General features: G+C 56.6%; 3 protein-coding genes and 1 long non-coding RNA gene across 4 annotated transcripts in view; all 4 read left to right on the top strand.

The window, feature by feature from the left end:
• Positions 1-4381, top strand: part of HOXB9 (homeobox B9) — a 6315-nt gene extending 1934 nt beyond the window's left edge. Inside the window, exon 2 of the mRNA XM_008568883.1 lies at positions 2406-4381. Coding sequence (XP_008567105.1) covers positions 2406-2641 — 236 coding nt within the window. The 3' untranslated portion in view covers positions 2642-4381. The remainder of the gene's footprint in view (positions 1-2405) is intronic.
• Positions 4382-9721: 5340 nt separating this feature from the next.
• HOXB8 (homeobox B8) lies at positions 9722-13241 on the top strand. Its single transcript, XM_008568884.1, has 2 exons — positions 9722-11279; positions 12065-13241. The coding sequence occupies exons 1-2, from the start codon at positions 10856-10858 to the stop codon at positions 12370-12372; spliced, it is 732 nt and encodes a 243-aa protein (XP_008567106.1). The 5' UTR covers positions 9722-10855; the 3' UTR covers positions 12373-13241.
• A 252-nt stretch (positions 13242-13493) lies between these two features.
• On the top strand, positions 13494-14185 carry LOC103587438. Its single transcript, XR_550228.1, has 2 exons — positions 13494-13542; positions 13968-14185. It is a non-coding gene; the product is annotated as an uncharacterized LOC103587438 (long non-coding RNA).
• A 366-nt stretch (positions 14186-14551) lies between these two features.
• On the top strand, positions 14552-18019 carry HOXB7 (homeobox B7). The gene is made up of 2 exons (XM_008568885.1): positions 14552-15054; positions 17174-18019. The coding sequence occupies exons 1-2, from the start codon at positions 14655-14657 to the stop codon at positions 17425-17427; spliced, it is 654 nt and encodes a 217-aa protein (XP_008567107.1). The 5' UTR covers positions 14552-14654; the 3' UTR covers positions 17428-18019.
• Positions 18020-18315: the final 296 nt, after the last annotated feature.

Here is an 18315-nt window from a genome sequence, read left to right as displayed (position 1 = left end):
GACCTGGGGATCAGGGACCGACTGGCTGCTCTCACCGTGCCTGCCCCCTCTCTCCCGGAGGCCCCGGCTGAAAGCCTGGCCAGAGACCGGCGACGGCCGGGAGAGGAGCTGGCGGGGGCCGGGCCGGCGGCCAGCGAGGCCGGGAGCCCGCGCGGGCTGGGGCCGGAGCGCACCGGGCTGCCCGCGACCGCGCGGCTGGCAGAGCTCCCCGCGCCACGCGCAGACCGTAAAAGCCGGCCAGGGGAAGGGGGAGGGGGCTCATTAGGATTTTATTTGCGATGCAACAGCTTGGCGGAGGATCGTTCCTAGCAGATCTCGCACCGTAGCCGCGCAGAGTCCGCAGCCGGCGCCGGGAGGGGCGGGGGAAGCCCGGGACGCGGTGACGGAGCCCCCTCCCCGGATGTGCCGGCCCCTCCCCGGGAGCCTTCCCTCCGGTGGCCCCCTCCTCTCCCCGGCATCCCGGCCGGGTCGGGTCGCCCCTTCCTTTCCTGAGGCTCCCGCTGCGCTCCTCGGGGCTCCCTAGCCCCAGCGGGAGCTGTCCGCCTCGAGGGGAGTTGGGGAATCGCTTGGGCATGTCGGGGCCGACCGCTGGAGTGGAGGAGACATCCGAAGGGACCCGGGGGAGAGGAGGAGAGGAGGAGGAGAGGGTTGTGAAGAGGCGGAGAACTTTACCCTTCCTAGGTAGTCTGGCATCACCTGCCACTCCTCCAAAAGCACCCCCGCCAGAACCCCAACCTGGCTAATTTCCTGGAGGCGCTGCTCGCTGAGAGGAGGGGGGTTCTCCTATACCGTATTTTTGTTTTTAAGGTTGAAAAGAGCAAATCAGTTAGGAAGTTCTTAGATACAAACAATAATCCGCAGGCTAGAGGGTCAAGTTCTCACCCCTTAGTCTTTGGGGAGAGTAGGGGGTCAGATTTTTAAGTCTCTGCTTACTCTGCCAGATTTCCCAGCGACAGAGTAGCCCCCTGGGCCCTTTGGGGAGTCCTTGCCTTCTGGAGAGTAAAGAACTGCCCCACTCTCTGGAGGTCCTTGCGAGGCCTGCCACCTCCAACCTGCCAGGTTGAATCATAACAGCTGGAGTTCGGGGAACACCACTCTTCCCAAACCCTACCCACACACACTCCCAAACAAGGCCCCCCCACCCAAACCCCCAAACTCTGCCTGGAAAACCCATTATGGCAAGGCGGCCATTTGGCTGGGATCAATTATTAACAGTTTTTTTTTTTTTCCCTCTTTCATATTTAATGCGGCTGCGGGTCTCATCCTAGGCAATCACATTAAGGAAATAGCACTGCAAATTGGTAAGACACGGTACTTAGTGTAGGATGAACCGAATTAAAGAAAAAATGCAATGCTTTTCATTTGGGGAGAAGGAAGCTAGTAGAGGGTGGCTGATATTTTTAATTGGCTTGACTAATTTGGCAACTTTTCTGAGTTCCAGGGTGGGTGGAGAGACGGTAAGGGGAAGAAGAGGGGCTCATATGTATATTTCTGTTTACTTTTTGCCCCTCTTCTTCTCAATGGTTCTTTTCTCTGCCGCCTCCCCCCATAGTTAAGGCTAGGTGTGCTGTGAAGGGCATTCTCTTACTCCTATGTCAATTTTGACTCCCTACCTTGGGAATGGAACAGTTTTGCTCCCCAATTTCCCTGAACTTGTGTTAACCAAACTGCGAGCTGAGCAGGAGCAGAAGAGAGACTATTGCTATCATTAGTTATCCGTGAGCCCCCGGAGCTCCCCTGTCCACAGGCTGGAGTTGATAAATGGTTGCAATTGGGTTGCATGTGAATTGGAGTGTGTTGGATGTTTTTGGCTTTAAGTATGGACCCATATTTGTGGTGTGTGGTGGTGGCAGGGGTGGGGGGATATCTACACAGACACATATGCCTGCTGCCATGTGGCCTGGAGGTGCAAGCTTGTGATCAAAGCAGGGTGTATGCGGACAGGACTAAAGGGTTCAGAGGTCTCTTGTCTGTGGCTGAACAGAAGTTTTCTTCCCCCACCCAATGCCTCCTCTCACCTCCCAAACCTAGAGCCAGGACCCTTCAGGTCAGATATCCTGAGCCAGTCTGGGGGTGCTGGTAGTGGGCTTCAGCCATGCTGGGCTTTGACCTGAGTCCTAACCAGTTCGGACCCAAGTGGAGGAAGATTGGTAGAGAACTTGAGGCAGGAAAAGCTTTGGAAGAGCTGAGGAAGCCTGGGCACACCTTTGGCTCTATCCTCTCCAAGTAATCTCTCACCTGGAGGTGTCTTAACTGGTCCATCTCTGGGACCCTTTCTGGGAGCTTGAAGGCTCATTGCCCCCTTTTCCAGTGCCAGCTGGGGAGTAGAGACCAGGAGTGCACCCTCTTGGCTGGGGCCCTTCACCCCCTTCCTTTCTTTGATTCTATCCCTGCTTCTCTTTCAGCCAACCCCTCTGCCAACTGGCTGCACGCTCGCTCTTCCAGGAAAAAGCGCTGTCCCTACACCAAATACCAGACGCTGGAGCTAGAGAAGGAGTTTCTGTTCAATATGTACCTCACCAGGGACCGTAGGCACGAAGTGGCCAGACTCCTCAATCTGAGTGAGAGACAAGTCAAAATCTGGTTTCAGAACCGACGGATGAAAATGAAGAAAATGAATAAGGAACAGGGCAAAGAGTAAAGATGGCCCCCAGCCCTCCCCAGCCCTCCCCATCTCACTTTTATTTATGTGATGGCTCCAAAGCCACTGCTGTCTGGGGTGTATTCAAGTGGATGGGGAAGGGAAGTCTTTCTCTTCAAACTCCTTTATCTGCACCTAGAATCTCTCTCCTTTCCTTTGCCCTTACCTGTCCCTCGCTTCTCCCTGGGCCGCAGGAGAAAGTTTTCTTGATTTAGAAGGTAGAAGTAGTTGGTTCTTAAGAAGGTGATGGGCCACAGGGAAGGAGAGGCCCTAGTCATGCTCCTAGCATCCCCTGTAATTATGGGAGGGAAGCCCCAAGCCCCTCACTTCAAGCCTGCCTGTTCCCTCTCTCCACCTATCCAAAAGTCACCCTGGGACACCCCAACTGCACACAGCCCAGCAGATGCCCACATACATACAGCCTGGAGTCCGTAGTACTAATGGGGAAAGCTCACAGCCACCATGTAGTCAAATGAAGTGACACCCTAAATGCAGACCGTTGCACACCAAAGTGGGCAGAACAGTCCTCAGACGATCCGGCGAGCCCGGATTCTGCTCTTGTCTACAGACAGAGTACTCAGTGAGGCGCTGCAGCCCAGAGGTCCCAGCATCACAATACCATCCCCATGGAATCGCCAACTACACCCTGAGGCAGGGGCCCAGGGGCAGATGGGGTAAACGCAGTCCCCAAGCTGGTGGACTACAAAGGGCAAGAAAAGGCAGCAAGTGACTTTATGAAGCTCTCTTAGGTGGAGCTCCCCCAGGCCCCCCCCCCATTTTGTTGCAGGAAATGTTTAAGTCTGCATGATGTTCTCTCCTTCCAACAAAAGGAGGTCAAACTGTGGGTCGTAAAGCCTTGACAATGTCCTCCTCCTGTTTCTCTGTGCCCCACTTGACAGAGACTGTAGCTTCTGCTCTCCACCAGCCCTGCTTTCTTCCGCGTCCTCCGCAGCTCTGAAATTAACTCTGTTCGGCCAAATCCACCTTGCACCAGCGAGTCAAGCCGCGCCTTGTAGAAACCCCCCCACCCCACCTCCCCCCACGCCCAGGTCAACCCCACTGTAGACAGGAAGGCCAGTTCAGCACAGTCCTATGGAGAATTTACTGTGAATCGATTCCCAAGCCTTTCTGGGGTAAATTGTCGGAGACAGGAAGGAACAACGGCCCCAGAGCGCAGAGCTCGGCGCGTTCCTCCCGATCCTGCCCGCTTCGCGACCCACGCGGAAGAGCCCCGGGCTCGGCCGTCGCGTGCCCCAGCGCCAAAGGAGACCGGCCCCAGGGCTGGGCTTTGCCTCCCGCGACACGGGTCTGGATGGCGATCTGCGTGGCCGGTGCGTGCGCACGCTGCTGGGAACAGTCCCGCGTGCAAAGGAAAGAGGCAAAATCGCACCTAAGCATCCGGCAGAAGCTTGCTCTCTGCTTCCCTTCCTCCTGCTGCTCCCCCGCCTCTCAGTCCCCTCTAATTCCGTGGACTCTTGCTCCTGCGTCTCCTGACTCTGCAAGGGGACATTCCAGTAGAACTTTTTTGCTTTGTCGGTGGCTGTCGTGAAATTGTGCTTGTGTCTGTGATTTTTTTGAGAGTGATTGTCTCGCCTGTTTTCAGTTGTCACTTATATGGGAGGGTTGTGGGTGGGAGTGGGGAGGAAAAGGGGCCTAGAGCTCTAATTGTTTGTTTTGGAAGGAAAAAGAAAAAAAACAAAACAAAAAAATCCCCCCAAATATATATCACTCTAGAAAATAGATCTCTGCTTGTGTCTTATTCTGTGTTGGCTCTCCCCACATGACCATAGGTAGAGATCCCAAGAGCACAGGTTGGAAAAAAGAGAGAAACTGCTGTGCCCAGGTGGCTTCTCCTTAGACCTTGCAGAGCCAGCTTCCCTGCTCTGATGAAGCTGAGGGGTGGTCCAGGACCCAAGGTCTCAAGACCACTGCTTACACTGACCAAGAGCCTTCCAGCAAGAGTACTGGGAGGCTTGGGGGCTGGGGGGAGGAAAGGAAATAATGGTTTAGGGAGAGGACTGGGTCTCCTGGGAGCAATGGGGTCTTCTTCCAAAGAAAGTTGCACTGGAGACCTCCCCACCAGCTTGAGAGCCAGAGGGAAGGCGAGGTCTGCTTTGCAGCTCCTGGAAGCAGATTCTCCCTCAGCTGGTGGAAGACATCACCTGGGCCTGGCCACTTTGAAAGAGCATGCACGGGAGGAAGGCAACAACTTCCCTCCTCTGTTCCCTGCAGCAGGGTGGCTGGGTATGGACAGGGGCCTCAGGAGGGCTAGTGTCTCCTTCCTTCCACTCAAAGGGAGTGAACACCTTAGAGTTCTTGGCTCCCACCTGGGGTCTGAGGCTCCAATTTGAGCCACAGGGAAGCAGCCTTGGTCTGAGGCGGGCTGAGCTTGGTAGAGGCTGAGGACTGGGGAAACAGCTGCCAAAGGCCAGGGGAGGACATAGACTGGTGAACAGAAATATCTCAGGAGGAAAAAAAATCCCTTCCAAAGGGTATCCCAGAGTTAAACTCGGTTTTGAGAGGCACCTTTCTGTGTCTCTCAGACTGTGGTGTCCCCACCAGAGCCTCTTGTGAAGAGCGCAGTCCTCGGCAGCCTTGCCTTGCCCTTCTCGCCCAGGCCTTAGGATTCCCTTCTACCCGGCTGCTGCTAGGGCACCCGCCCCCGCCAGAGCCTCTCACCCGGCCCACCCTGGCAACATTGCAGCCTGCAGAGACCCTGCGGGTTGGGATAGAGGTGGCGACAAAGTATGGCCCGAGTGAAGGCTGCTTGCAAGTGAAAAGGCCAGGTCTGCCCCTCTGGAACGAAAAGGATGAACTGCTCGGAGAGATAGCAGGAGCCAGGAGAAAGCGAAGCTCCAGGGAATGGCAGGCCAAGACGGACACCCTCCAAGGGGGGTTCCATGAGGGTTATAAAATGAATCTGGCTTTACAGCCGGTGTAGACTAGGCTCCCTCCCCATCCTGGGCTCCCCAGGCCCGGCCGGCGCTGATAGGGAGCCGGGAAGGCCAGTTTCTGCCAAATGGAAACGCAAAAAACGAGGCTGGAACCGGACGCAGTGCTGCGGGGTGGGGGCGAGGGCGCCCGGAGGGGCCTCCGGCGGCGGCGTCTGCGTCTCGAGCCCGGGTGGCTTCTTTAAAGACAAACAAAAGCGAGGATGCGGAGGCTCGAAAGCCGGAGATGGGGAAATCGGTTGTCATAAAAGAGAGATTCAGAGAGGGAGACGGCGAGAGTGCGAGGCAGGGAGAAGCCGGGAGAGGAATTCGGTGCCGTGTGCGCGCGGCAATAAAAGAATATGACCGCTATAAAAGTTTATAGCGTATAAATTTCTGAAGGTTAAGAAACTAAACAGCAGCAAAGCAAACACTGAGGGGAAACTTTCCGGAGCCGAGAGAGCCGCAGCTGGGCCTGGGCTGGGGCCTGGTGGGGGAGTGGTGGGCCCGGCGCAGGCAGGCAGCCCCCAGCCTCGGCCGCCCGGGACGCGGGGCTCGGGGCTCCCGGGGCCCCTGGGGGCAGGAGGAGAGGAGAGGGAAGGGGGAGGGAAGGGCGCTCTGTTGTCGCGAATGCAGCCGGGCTCTTTGTTCCTCACACCCCCTCCAGAACCGGGCGTCGCAAGCGGGAAGCCCCCGCACACGCGCGCGCACAGTCCGGGGGGCCAGACTTCGAGGCGCGCGCAGCCGCGTGATCCTCTAACAAGCCCACCCCGTCCTCCCAGGCCTCCTCTCCCCCCACAAAAAGCCCGATGGTCCCTCCTCGGAATCGGAAACAATCGTGTGGGATCTGAAAAGTGCTCAGTTCCCCCTTTTACGGGCCATAAAAGGCGCGCTTGGCGGCCTCCGCCAGAAATTAGGGGTTGGAGGCGGGGCACGGGGATGCAAGCTGGAAGAAAAAAGCTTATGGCTTCTTTTTTCCTCCCCCCACCCCCGTGTGTTTTTTTCCCTTTTTCTTTTTTTTTTTAGCTTATTGCACAATTTCATGAACCGTTTCCTGACTCCGATGACTTTTCTCTCACCCGCTCTCGTTTCTCTCCCCCTTTTCTGCTAATCATGAAAGTTTCTCCCGTCTCCGCGGCTGGCTCTCCGAGAACCTGGCAGAGCCGGTGGCGGCGGCGCCTTTTCGCAGGATGGCCGCTAGATGGCACCCTTGCTCCACGTGAAAATCCCCCGTGCGGCAGCGGCGGACGCCGGCGGCTTCACACGGCACCGTGGTCGGCCCTGAGTCTCCAAACTGAGCGCTAGCAAAAGTCATGAATAATCTGCACGTAATAAAAATATAGGGTTCGTTATGGCCTTTCCCTCCATTGTATAGATTCCAGATATAGTGGTGCCCCCCCCTTCCAGTCAAATAGTCAATTTTCTGAATTTCCCCCACGAGGAACGCTCAGTGCTTCTCGCCGGGTTGCTGTGTTCGGTGGGGCGACAAATGCGTGAAAACGGGGAATGACAATAATAACAGGAATAATGGGTCCAAATCAAAGGAGAATTGAGTCGGAAAAAATGGGGTTTTCCGTGGAGGGGGGCGACAGGCTTGTCCGTGGATGCGGGTGAGCAGGTCAGGGGACAGGGGCGAGCAGGCGAAGGTCGGGTGGAGAGGAAGCCGCGCGCGCCGGCCGGAGGGGGAGCCGGGTCAGCCGGCCCGGGGCCCCCGATTGGGGGTAATGAGGCCGTGGCTTTTGCGGCGATTCCGAGGCGCCCCAAGCCGGCGGGGCGGCTGGGCACGGGCGCGGGCTGCGGGGCCTTTGTACGCGCCCGGGTCTGGGCTGGGCGCGCGCCGGGCGACCCCGACGCGGAGCAGGGAGCAGGGGCTCCGTCCCCAGGGCGGCAGGGTGCGGGGAGGCCCGGAGATCTCCTCGGGAGGCTCTGCGCGCCCCAAATTGGGCTGCCAAGATAACACGCGTTTTCCGGATGGGTGCGGGGACAGGAGCTCGGTTCTCCCCGCGTCTCGCGGCTTCCAGGTGAGGCCCGCGGCTCCCGCGCGCCCAGGCCCGGCCCCGGGCAGACCTGGGGGGCGAGGGTTCTTTCGTAATTTAGCAAGTGGAGGCCCGGTCTCGGGGCACTTTTCCTCCTGAGACCTGCGCCCTGTTTGCCCATAGCCCCTTCGATTCCAAATCTCCTAATTTCGTCCCAGCCCAGCTCAATCCGTGCCTTCCATCCGGACAAACCCGCGGGGAAAGCAGGCACCGCAACCCCCGCAAAACGACCCCGGCCGCAGCCTCGCCTCTCTTCCCCCCAGGACCAGGTGCAAAGAGGCAAGCGGAGTTTCTCTTCAACTCGAGTTTCTCTAATAAATCTGCGCTCCGTTGGGTGTTTATAAATTATCTCCTCGCTCTTACTTGTTTTTTCTTATAATAGAAACATTTTCCTTCCATCAGGAATTTCTGGCACGGTGTAGGGATGATTTAGAACAAGCTATTGAATTTCTACCTCGCCGGTGAGTCCTCAGATCATGACCATAAAATCCCCCCCGCACTTGATAAAAATGTTCGCTTCGGCAACAACTGAACTCAGCCTTGCGCCGCCTCGCCGCCCCCTCAGCCACACGCTGGGAATTCAAGACGCTGGTCGTCTCCCCACCTCTCCTCCTGTCTCTCTCTCCCTTCCTTTTAGCCCCTCTCCCATTCTCCGGATTCACTTTTGAAGGAGTATGTGACCCCTGGTAACTTTCCCTTGGAAAAAGCGATAGTTTCATTTTTACAAAGATAGGGGTATATGGGTCCCCAAGATGTGCCCCTCTGAAAGCCAACGACTGTATCCTGAGCAAACAATGGATTGAATGTATTTGTAAAGCTTCCATCCTCATTACCAAAAATTCCCTCTCTCCTTTCCTTTCCCCTTCTCCTTTCCTTTGCCAGTCAGCTGCTTCAGGAGGCCACTGGTTCTGATCCTCAGCCTGCGGCCTTCTAAAAGCCTGGCCACCTCCACCACCGGGTCTGGTAGGCAGGGAAGGCGGCCGCACGAATGTGACACCAGTCAACTTGCTCCTGTGTCCTCTGTTTCAGGCCTCTGGTCCTCAGGCCTGTAGGGAGAGCCAGGTTTAACTGGAGGCTCCCCAAGGAAAGAAGAGAAACTGGGGGGCTCACTGGCCTTGCTCTATGCAAATCCCCTCCACCCCAAGGTCAGTTTAGGTAGTGACAGTGACTCAAAGGATCTTGGGAACGCTGAAGACTAATAGGTCCCCCCCCAACATGCACCTTGCAGATACTGTCTGGGACAGCCAAGGGCTCTGGATAGTGGGCACCAAGGCCACACGCCAGAGCCTGGGTGCCCAGCAGCATTCTCCATCATCTTTCCCTCCTTTTGAAGTGTGGATGGGCTTGGCAGTGCCCTCTCACCTGAGTGCACTGCGGAAGGTGTGGAGGATTGACCTGGGGAAGGTTGGGAGCCAATTGGGCTTGGCCACTGGGTCTCAAGGCCTGTGTGCAGGTGTGGGGCAGCCCCAGTGGGTGGCATCCCTTTGGCGGAATCAGACCCCTCCACTCCCCTCACACAGTCTGCCCTCAAAAGCACTGACTGGGCCCAAGCGCCTTCAGGAGACAGCCCCCGCCACGGGCATCTCACCGCTCCCCCCAGAAAGCTGAGATTGTGCAGAACTGCAGAATTGGCAGTTGCGACACGAACTTTGTTCTGTGCCTCACCACTGCCCATTAACCAGAAAGTTTCTTCTCCCCCTCCCAGTCCCTCCTCAAAGCCTCCCGACCCCTTCTCCACAGAAAATCCTTGCTTATTGGTCTAATGAGGGAAAGCTGTGTGAGTGGCCTGGGTGGGGACGGTTTGGGGGCTCCAGAGAGGCGGTGGGGGCAGGTGCTTGCCCCACGGCCAAAGGAGGTGAAAATCTCGGGAAAGTCACCGTTTGCACCGAAGGAAAAAAAAAAAAAACACCCAAAAAACCCCCAACGCATAATCATTCTCATTTCGGCTTCGTCACCCCCACCGTGCTGCAGTGAGGCGGCGGGGGCGATCGAAGCTGCAGTTTTATAGCTGTAGAGGAAAGAACTCGTAAAATGCTAACAGCTTTTATGCGCTGCGGTATAAACAACAACAGACTCCGGCTTTATTGCGTTTTATAGTTTGTTAAAGAGTTTACAGCCGTTTTTGGGGGGCCGGTTACCCAGCCAATTCCCTCCACACGATAGTTAAACCTTTATCAATAATAAGGAAATTGATCATTAAAGCTTTAAATATGACTACCTCGTTTGTTTGAAAATATGTTTAGGAGAGGAAGCTGTATGATTTGATAACTTGTATTAAAATACCAATTACATTTATAGGACCTTTTAAAACTCGGCGCAATTAAACCGTGTTCTTTTACATTTTTCCGAAGCGATCCTGACATTTAGAAAGACTCCAATTGCCTCGTTAAAATCGCGAAATTAACAGCGTGCCCACGCCTGGCGCGCTGTGCGTGTGCCCGGGTTCTTCCGTGACTCCCCCACATCAGTCTTTGGGGGTGGTCGATGAAGGTATTTGATTTGTTGTGAGGCGAGAGATATCTCATTAATGTAGGTAGTTAAGCAGATTTAATCCGCGTTCATTCTCTCTCCCCCCCATCTCCCCCTCTCTCCCCCTCTTCCCCGCTCTCTCCCTGGGTGTTTTTTTTTTTTCCCTCCTTCTTCCCCTCCTTTTTTTCCTCTCTCCCCTCACTCCCTGGCGCTGTCTCGCTCGCTCTCTCTCGCTCGCTCTCTCGCTCTCGCCCTCGCCCTGCGATCTGTCCGGGAGGAGTACGGAGAAGCCAATAGGATGCGGGGTCTCTAATGGATGCAAATGATCATGAAAAGACAGTGCAAAATATGAAACAACTCATTTGCAGGGAAGTAAATCACCGAAAACTGTTTATGAACTGGCATCCCTTCTTCGAAATGTAAAGCGAGGACCTCTCTAAGTGGCGGTATATTTTTGTGTGGGGGGTGGGGGTGGGGGGAGGGCGAGCAGCCGCGGCTGCCATGCAAGCTTAGACTTTTGCAGGCTTCTCTGTCCTTTTCTATTCCTGGAAATCACAAAAAGTGTGGCGGCTTCCAGATCTTCTTTGCCTTTTCTTTCTTTTCTTTCTTTCTTTCTTTTTTCTCCTCCTCCCTTTCCTCTCCTTTCCTGGCGAGGGTGACTAGGAGCCGGCGAATCCGCGTTTTTTTCTCTCTCTCCCTCCCTCTCCCCCTCCCCACCCCCTCCCCAACAGCCCCCAACTACAGCCTCCGCCGCCGCCGCCGCCCCAAAATTCCATAAAATGAGCTCTTATTTCGTCAACTCACTGTTCTCCAAATACAAAACCGGGGAGTCCCTGCGCCCCAATTATTATGACTGCGGCTTCGCCCAGGACCTGGGCGGCCGACCCACCGTGGTGTATGGTCCCAGCAGCGGCGGCAGCTTCCAGCACCCGTCGCAAATCCAGGAGTTCTACCACGGGCCATCGTCGCTGTCCACGGCTCCCTACCAGCAGAACCCGTGCGCCGTGGCGTGCCACGGCGACCCGGGCAACTTCTACGGCTACGACCCGCTGCAGCGCCAGAGCCTGTTCGGTGCGCAGGATCCAGACCTGGTGCAGTACGCAGACTGCAAGCTCGCCGCCGCCAGCGGCCTGGGCGAGGAGGCCGAGGGCTCGGAGCAGAGCCCGTCGCCCACACAGCTCTTCCCCTGGATGCGCCCGCAAGGTGAGCTCGCGTCCGGGCCAGCCAGGGCAGGACGGGGCCGGGAGGGCCCAAGGCCGGGCAGGGGGCCGGGCAGGCCGGGTGCCTTTCCTCCAGCTACTGGAAGACTCGCCGGCTCCGTTCCCATCGCCTTGCTTCTCCTTTCTTTCCTTCCTTCTTTCTCTTTTCTTTCCTTTTCTTTTTTGTTTCCCTTGAAGGGGGGTCGCTAAGCGACATTTCCTGAATCCATAAACCCCTCACCCTGCCTTACTTTTCTTCTTCTCTTTCCTTTTTTTTTTTCTTTTACTGTTTTATGGGGGGTGGTGGAGAGAGGGTGGTGGGAGTGGGGGCGCTCAACTTTTGCACTTCTCAATTGCTTTATAGTTTAATTACCCTGAAGAACTTTTCTTCTGGGGCAGAGGCTCGGGGGGCTTTTCAAGGTGGGTCCATTCGTCCCCACCCGGGCTTTTTTATTCTTATTCCCCCCTCCTTCACATCCTTCCTTCTAAAGTTTATGGCACTTTTAGTAGATTTAAAACATCCCCCACCCAGCTCTGGTGCTGGTTACCAGGGGAGGGGGCTCCCCCTTTCTGGCTCCCTTAGACTTAGTGGTGTCTGGTCGCCACCCCCCAGCTCACCGCGGCCTCCCTGCGTCCCCCGCCCCCGCACAGGGGTAGAAGGTCCCCTGCCCTTATTATGCTGGTCTCCTAGGCTGGTTCACGAATCTTTCAACCTTCTCCGTCTCTGTCCCCTCCCCCACCTCCCCTCCCCTCTCCTCTCCTCTGTCTCGCCCTTTCCCCCATTCCCAGCAGCCGCCGGACGCAGGCGAGGCCGACAGACCTACAGCCGCTACCAGACCCTGGAGCTGGAGAAGGAGTTCCTATTTAATCCCTATCTGACTCGCAAGCGGCGGATCGAGGTATCGCATGCGCTGGGACTGACTGAGAGACAGGTCAAAATCTGGTTCCAGAACCGGAGGATGAAGTGGAAAAAAGAGAACAACAAAGACAAGTTCCCCAGCAGCAAATGCGAGCAGGAGGAGCTGGAGAAACAGAAGCTGGAGCGGGCCCCGGAGGCGGCGGAGGAGGGCGACGCGCAGAAGGGCGACAAGAAGTAGGCTCCCGCTGGGACTGCCAGGGCCGCGGCCGCCCGCACGTTCGCCGGTCCCCTGACCGCGCCGCCGCCGCCCGCCCCCGCCCGAGACAGCTCTGGCCCCGCAAGCGCCAGCGGAGCCGGCAGCCGGGCCTCCCACCGCCGCGTCCCCCGCCGCGCCAGTCCCCGCTAGTGGTAGTATCTCGTGATAGCTTCTGTGTGTGAGCTACCGTGGGTCTCCTTCCCTTCCACGGGGGGCCGGGGGAAAAGGGGATCTTAAGCAAGGACTCCCTCGCCCTACGAGGGTGAGCGGCCGGCCCGGCTGAGCCCCCGTCCCCGCCCCCGCCCCGTGTAAAAAGCCTCCTTGTGCAATGGTCGTTTTTCCTTTGAACGTGCTTCTTTGTAATGACCAAGGTACCGATTTCTGCTAAGTTCTCCCAACAACATGAAACTGCCTATTCACGCCGTAATTCTTTCTGTCTCCCTCTCTCTCTCTCTCTCTCTCTCTCTCTCTCTCTCTCTCGCTCTCTCTCTCTCTCTCTCCACCCTCATTTCCCCTCCCAACCTCTCTGTCGCCGCTGTCCCCCCCCAGCTCGCTGGCTTTCTCTCTCGCTTCTCTCTTTTCCTCTCTCCCCCCCCCCCCCCTTTGGTTTGACAATTTCGTCTTAAGTGTTTCTCAAAAGAGGTTACTTTAGTTCGCATGCGCGCTGTGGGCAATTGTTAAAAGTGTTCTTAGGTTTACTGTGAAGAGAATGTATCCTGTATCCGTGAATTGCTTTATGGGGGGGGAGGGAGGGCTAATGATATATTTTGTTGTTCCTCTATACTTTGTTCTGTTGTCTGCGCCTGAAAAGGGCGGAAGAGTTACAATAAAGTTTACAAGCGACAACCCGAGACTGGCCCGGCCCGCGATCCTCATTTGCTCCGGGGCGCCTAGCAGAGCCGGGGGGAGCGGGTCACCGGGCTCCTGCGCCCGCACAGGCTAGGCCACCGGGAGCAGGAGGCGGGGGCTGAAGGCAGGTGGTGCGAGTCCCTCGGCCCAGGGGCGCAGGGGGTGAGGGAGGCGGCTGCACGTGATTGGAGGAGAGAGGAACGAGGGAGGGAGCAAGGGAAGCCCCCTCCCCTCGCGCTCTGAGGCTGCCCGGCCCCGGAGACCCGGGCGCACAGGCCGCGCAGGAGAGATGCGCCTGAGCGGGTGTGTGTCCCCCGCCCCCGCCACTTTCCTCTTTGTTTCGGGGTGTGTGTGTGTGTGTGTGTGTGTGTGTGTGTGTGTGTGTGTGTGTGTGTGTGTTGGGGGCTTGCAGATAAAGGTGGAGTGCAGGGCTGCTGAGCACGCTTCTATTTTTATTTTTCTCGGACTCTGGTTGGGGGAGAAGGAGGAGAAGCCAGACGCTCTTGCCGCCTGTGCCTCGCTGGGACGCGGCCACCTTCGCCCAGCTCCTAGGCCATGACTCGCCGCCTTCCTTCCTTCGCTGCATCTGCTTGTTGGGCAGACACGCTCGACTGAGGCGTCCGCCTCCCGGAACAGGGAGAGCGGCGTGCGGGGGCCACCTCCTCCCTTCCTTTCTCTCCCCGCCCACCCTTTTTTACTTTTAAATCTTTTTGTTTGTTTGTTTTTAGCCACCAGAAACCGCAGCGTCCAGTGCCCGGTGGGCTGGATCCTGTGCTCTAGGAGCACCTACGAAGTCCCCCTCCATCTCCACCCATCTATCTGGGGCACGGAGACAGAACCGCGAGGCCAGGATCGCTTCCTTCCTCACCTTGGGACAACCGGACCAACTTCCCCCAAAGGCCCTGCTGGGCTGAACCGGCCCAGATTAATAAAGACCTGAACCGCCCCCACCCACCCACTTGCATCTATTCAATCCCCGCGTTGGTCTCTCGCTCGGTAACGGGCCGGGGAGGATGGGGGGGGTGCGACCCCGATGGCTCGCTCGGAGGTTATTATTTTCCCTTCCACTCAATCCCTTCCTCCCCAAATGTCGCTTGCAAGCTGCCTCCAGCCCCGGGGGTCCACAGCGGCCCTTGAGCCCCCAGCCCCAATCCACAGGGCTCGGCTTGCCCATTCATTATTGATCATATTTTATAAATCCAACGCCACACAATTTTTTCCACATTACCGGGAGTCGTGGGGAGGCTGCCCGGCCATTGGCGGAGGGGACATCACGTGGGCGAGGGTCACGTGGTCCGGAGAGGAAAAAGGGGGTCCTTTTTGGTGTAAATCTGGACTCTAATTCTGTAATATATCAAGGAATCTCGTAAAACCGACACTAAAACGTCCCTGCCTACAAATCATCCGGCCAAATTATGAGTTCATTGTATTATGCGAATGCTTTATTTTCTAAATATCCAGCCGCAAGTTCGGTTTTCGCTACCGGAGCCTTCCCAGAACAAACTTCTTGTGCGTTTGCTTCCAACCCCCAGCGCCCGGGCTATGGAGCGGGTCCGGGCGCTCCCTTCGCCGCCTCGATGCAGGGCTTGTACCCCGGCGGGGGGGGCATGGCGGGCCAGAGCGCGGCCGGCGTCTACGCGGCCGGCTACGGGCTCGAGCCGGGTTCCTTCAACATGCACTGCGCGCCCTTTGAGCAGAACCTCTCCGGGGTGTGTCCCGGCGACTCCGCCAAGGCGCCGGGCGCCAAGGAGCAGAGGGACTCGGACTTGGCGGCCGAGACTAACTTCCGGATCTACCCCTGGATGCGAAGCTCAGGTAACGCCGCGCACCGAGCCATCCCGAGCCGCAGCGGCCGGGGCACGTTTCCCGGAAGGCGCCCCCTTCCTGGCTGAGCGCCCCTTTCCGCGTCCGCAGTGCTCCCGGCCGGAGGTGGGCCTGGGGACGCGGCACCCCTCGGCTGGGTCCCGGCGCGCCGTCCCCACCCCCCCATATTTGCTCGGTGCTCTCAGGCTTGCTCGGCTGCCCGGCGGATCTCTCTACGCCGACGCCGCGGCGCTCGGAGCCCCCAGCCCGCCCCCCACCCTTCCTCCTGGCCTTTTAGCTTTAAATATTTATCAGCAGCGCCAGCACGGGCTGGAGACGAGGCCGTTTGTCTTGCGGAGGATGGCTGGGGTTTGCAGAGAATAGCCATTAGGGTCTGCCCCCTCTCTCCCTCCCCCCTTACCCGCCGGGGATCTCAGCTCTGGGTGTGCCCCCCAGCCCTAGTCCGAAAAAGCTATGGGGGAGGGGACCATATCGTTAAGCAATTATCCCCTCCCCCTTCCTTCCCAGCCAACCCCGCTCCCCCATTATTCCCATCAGGACAATTAGAGGTGGGCTCTAGAGGCCTGGCAGGAGGAGGGGGTACCAGAGGAGATGAGGACCTAGCCAGGGATACAGAGCCAGAGAGGCATGTGGACGGAGGGGGCTGAGCAAGAGAGAAGAGGGTCCTGACCCCCCAGTGAACGGGGGAGGGGGACGGGATAATTAGAGAAAGGGACAGAGGCCTCATGGGAGTATAGCTGGCTTCCTCAGGTGCCCTTCCTAGAGGAGAATTGGTCAAGTTTGGAAGCGTCACTCCAGAAGGGTGAATCTCCTCTTGAGGGAGGGGCTAGGACTCCATGGAGCCAAATCAAGACTTAGAGACCGACCTCATCTGCTTCAGGAACCCCAGGAAGCCAGGGGTTCCATGGGGCCTCTTGCCAAGCCTAGCTTAGACATCCTTTTTTATGTTTCCCCAAGGAAGATGGACTTGGGGGCCAGCCCCAAGGCCCTGAGGGCCCAAGACCTGTGGCCAGAGGCTCCCAACCCAGCTAGAGTCAGGGGCCAGGAGGAACCCAACTCTTACACCATCAGTATTGGTGGTCATAGTCCCCATTACCTGCTCCATAATCCAACTGCTTTTCCAGTTGATTTATCAAACTCCAAATTTTTCTGCTCATAACATTTCAGCTTGGCTTTTATATGATTTGAAATTAGGGCCCGTAGCCCCTCCTCCCACTCTTTCCTTCTCAGGACTGGCATCAGCACCTCCCCTAAGTATCCCCAGAGTTCTGGGCTTAACCTGGGAAGTCCCCTCTGCCCTTTAGCCCCCACCATCCAGATACTCCATGTTCTGCCCTAACCCAGGCTGCTGTCTCTTCTCCCCCCTGCACCCTCCTGGAAGCCCAAAAATTGCTTTGGAGTGCTGGGTTGTCTGGGCAGGCAGGCAGGCAGGCAGGCAGGCAGGCAGGTAGACCAACCTGGCCCTGGCTGAATCTCAGCCACTCACTGGAACAGTCATTAGAGGGCAGCTGCTCTCAGACCAACTCCACACTCCAAGGAAATCTGCAAATTCTCACCTCTTTCTCGGTCCACAACAGGCTGGGGGCGGGTGTTGGACTAGGCCAGTGAGGCCCCTTAGTCCCCTTTTCTTCTTGGGAAACACACTCAGGCCAGGCCCGGAGCCCCACTGCAGGGTCACTTGCATGGTTTCCAATTGCCCTCTACCTCAAAGACCGTCAGAGTCAGCATCCAAAAGGCGAGGCTTAGGGTCCCCGGTCCCTGATAGTGACAGGAAGATTAACCTCTCCTCATCCCACATACATCCCTTAGGAGCAGAGCTTTCAAGAACCAGCAGTTTAGCTCTGCCTGGATTCTGAGGCTCCAGTCTCAAAGACTTCTCGGATGGGAAGTGGGAATGTTCGCCTTGGGAGTCCTGTAGAAAGTCCTGCACATTGAGGGAAAAGGGCAGCGTGGAGTATTGCTTCTTACAGAAGCAAGAATTCGGTTCAGTGGGAAACTAGGCTTCTTCTGCCCACAGACTTCAAATCGTACACAGCATCTAAGAGATGTGGGCCCTCTCTTGGCGTTTTCCACATTCACTGATTTTGTTCCCTCTAAATGCTGTGCTCAGGGACAGACCGTAAGCGCGGCCGCCAGACCTACACCCGCTACCAGACGCTGGAGCTGGAGAAGGAGTTTCACTACAACCGCTACCTGACCCGGCGGCGGCGCATCGAGATCGCGCACGCGCTCTGCCTCACCGAGCGCCAGATCAAGATCTGGTTCCAGAACCGGCGCATGAAGTGGAAAAAGGAGAACAAGACCACGGGTCCCGGGACCACCGGCCAGGACAAGGCGGAAGCAGAGGAGGAAGAGGAAGAGTGAGGGACAGAGAAAGTGCAGAGAAAGAGAGAGACGAGAAAGCCAGAGAGGGAGAAGCCCAGCTCTGGGAATGAAACCAGGAAACTCAGATCAAATAGGGAAGGAAAAAAAAAAAAACTATTTAAATGTAAGCAGTTTAAAATTTTTTTAAGGAGAGAGAAAGGTGAAATTTTGTTTTCTCAACACTGGAAAAAAAAATACTACCTATAGGAAAATCTGTCGCGCTTGTTTTTGTACAACATGGGAAGGACATTATCTACCTGTTCTGTAGCTTTCTGGAATTTGCCTCCCCTTTCTATGTTGCTGTTGTAAGGTCTTTGTAAAATCTTGCTGTTTGGTAAGCCCCCTTTGACGGGTGCTGTCTTTGTGGACTGTGGGTCTGGACTAACATGTGTGGTTCCCCGCCCTCCTGAGCCTCCGCCCTCCCAGTAATGGCGCCAAAAGGGTCTTAGGGAGCCCCAAGAACCCACCTAGTAGCTCCTAGTAGCTCACGTGTACCCCTGTGCCTGACCGCTGCTCCTTGCTCCCGCCAGCGCCCCCTTAACATTTTTGTGGATCCGAAGGATGGAAAAATAAAAATGCAATTAAAAATAAACAGAGGCCCTATTTTCTGTGTCTCCCTAAGGCTGGGAGGGGGTCAGGGCTAGCGATGGGTGGGCGTCCCAGAGGCTCTCTTCTCCGACTTCGGCTGCTGGCTTTTTTCTTTGTATGCTGTTTTTTTTTTTTTCTGGTGCCCCCTGATCTGAGGGATACCAAGTAGTGAACCCCGATATTACACACAAATTCCATTTACACCCTTTTACACACATTGGCATACACGATTCCACACACAAATCACACGTATTTACAGGCTGACATCACACATAAATATACCCACTGTCACATATAGTC

This window comes from Galeopterus variegatus, unplaced genomic scaffold (genome assembly GCF_000696425.1).
Source record: "Galeopterus variegatus unplaced genomic scaffold, G_variegatus-3.0.2 Scaffold450, whole genome shotgun sequence".
Taxonomy (NCBI): domain Eukaryota; kingdom Metazoa; phylum Chordata; class Mammalia; order Dermoptera; family Cynocephalidae; genus Galeopterus; species Galeopterus variegatus.
The sequence above is the reverse complement of the archived record's forward strand: the minus strand, read 5'-3'. Positions and strand labels throughout refer to the sequence as shown.

What these genes read in the sequence shown, in the direction of transcription:
- HOXB7 (XM_008568885.1), top strand. Translation starts at nt 14,655, where the DNA reads ATGAGTTCATTGTATTATGCGAATGCTTTATTTTCTAAATATCCAGCC. An exon ending in CCCCTGGATGCGAAGCTCAG is followed by an intron (nt 15,055 to 17,173) that starts GTAACGCCGCGC and finishes TGCTGTGCTCAG; the next exon opens with GGACAGACCGTAAGCGCGGC.
- HOXB8 (XM_008568884.1), top strand. Translation starts at nt 10,856, where the DNA reads ATGAGCTCTTATTTCGTCAACTCACTGTTCTCCAAATACAAAACCGGG. An exon ending in CCCCTGGATGCGCCCGCAAG is followed by an intron (nt 11,280 to 12,064) that starts GTGAGCTCGCGT and finishes CCCCATTCCCAG; the next exon opens with CAGCCGCCGGACGCAGGCGA.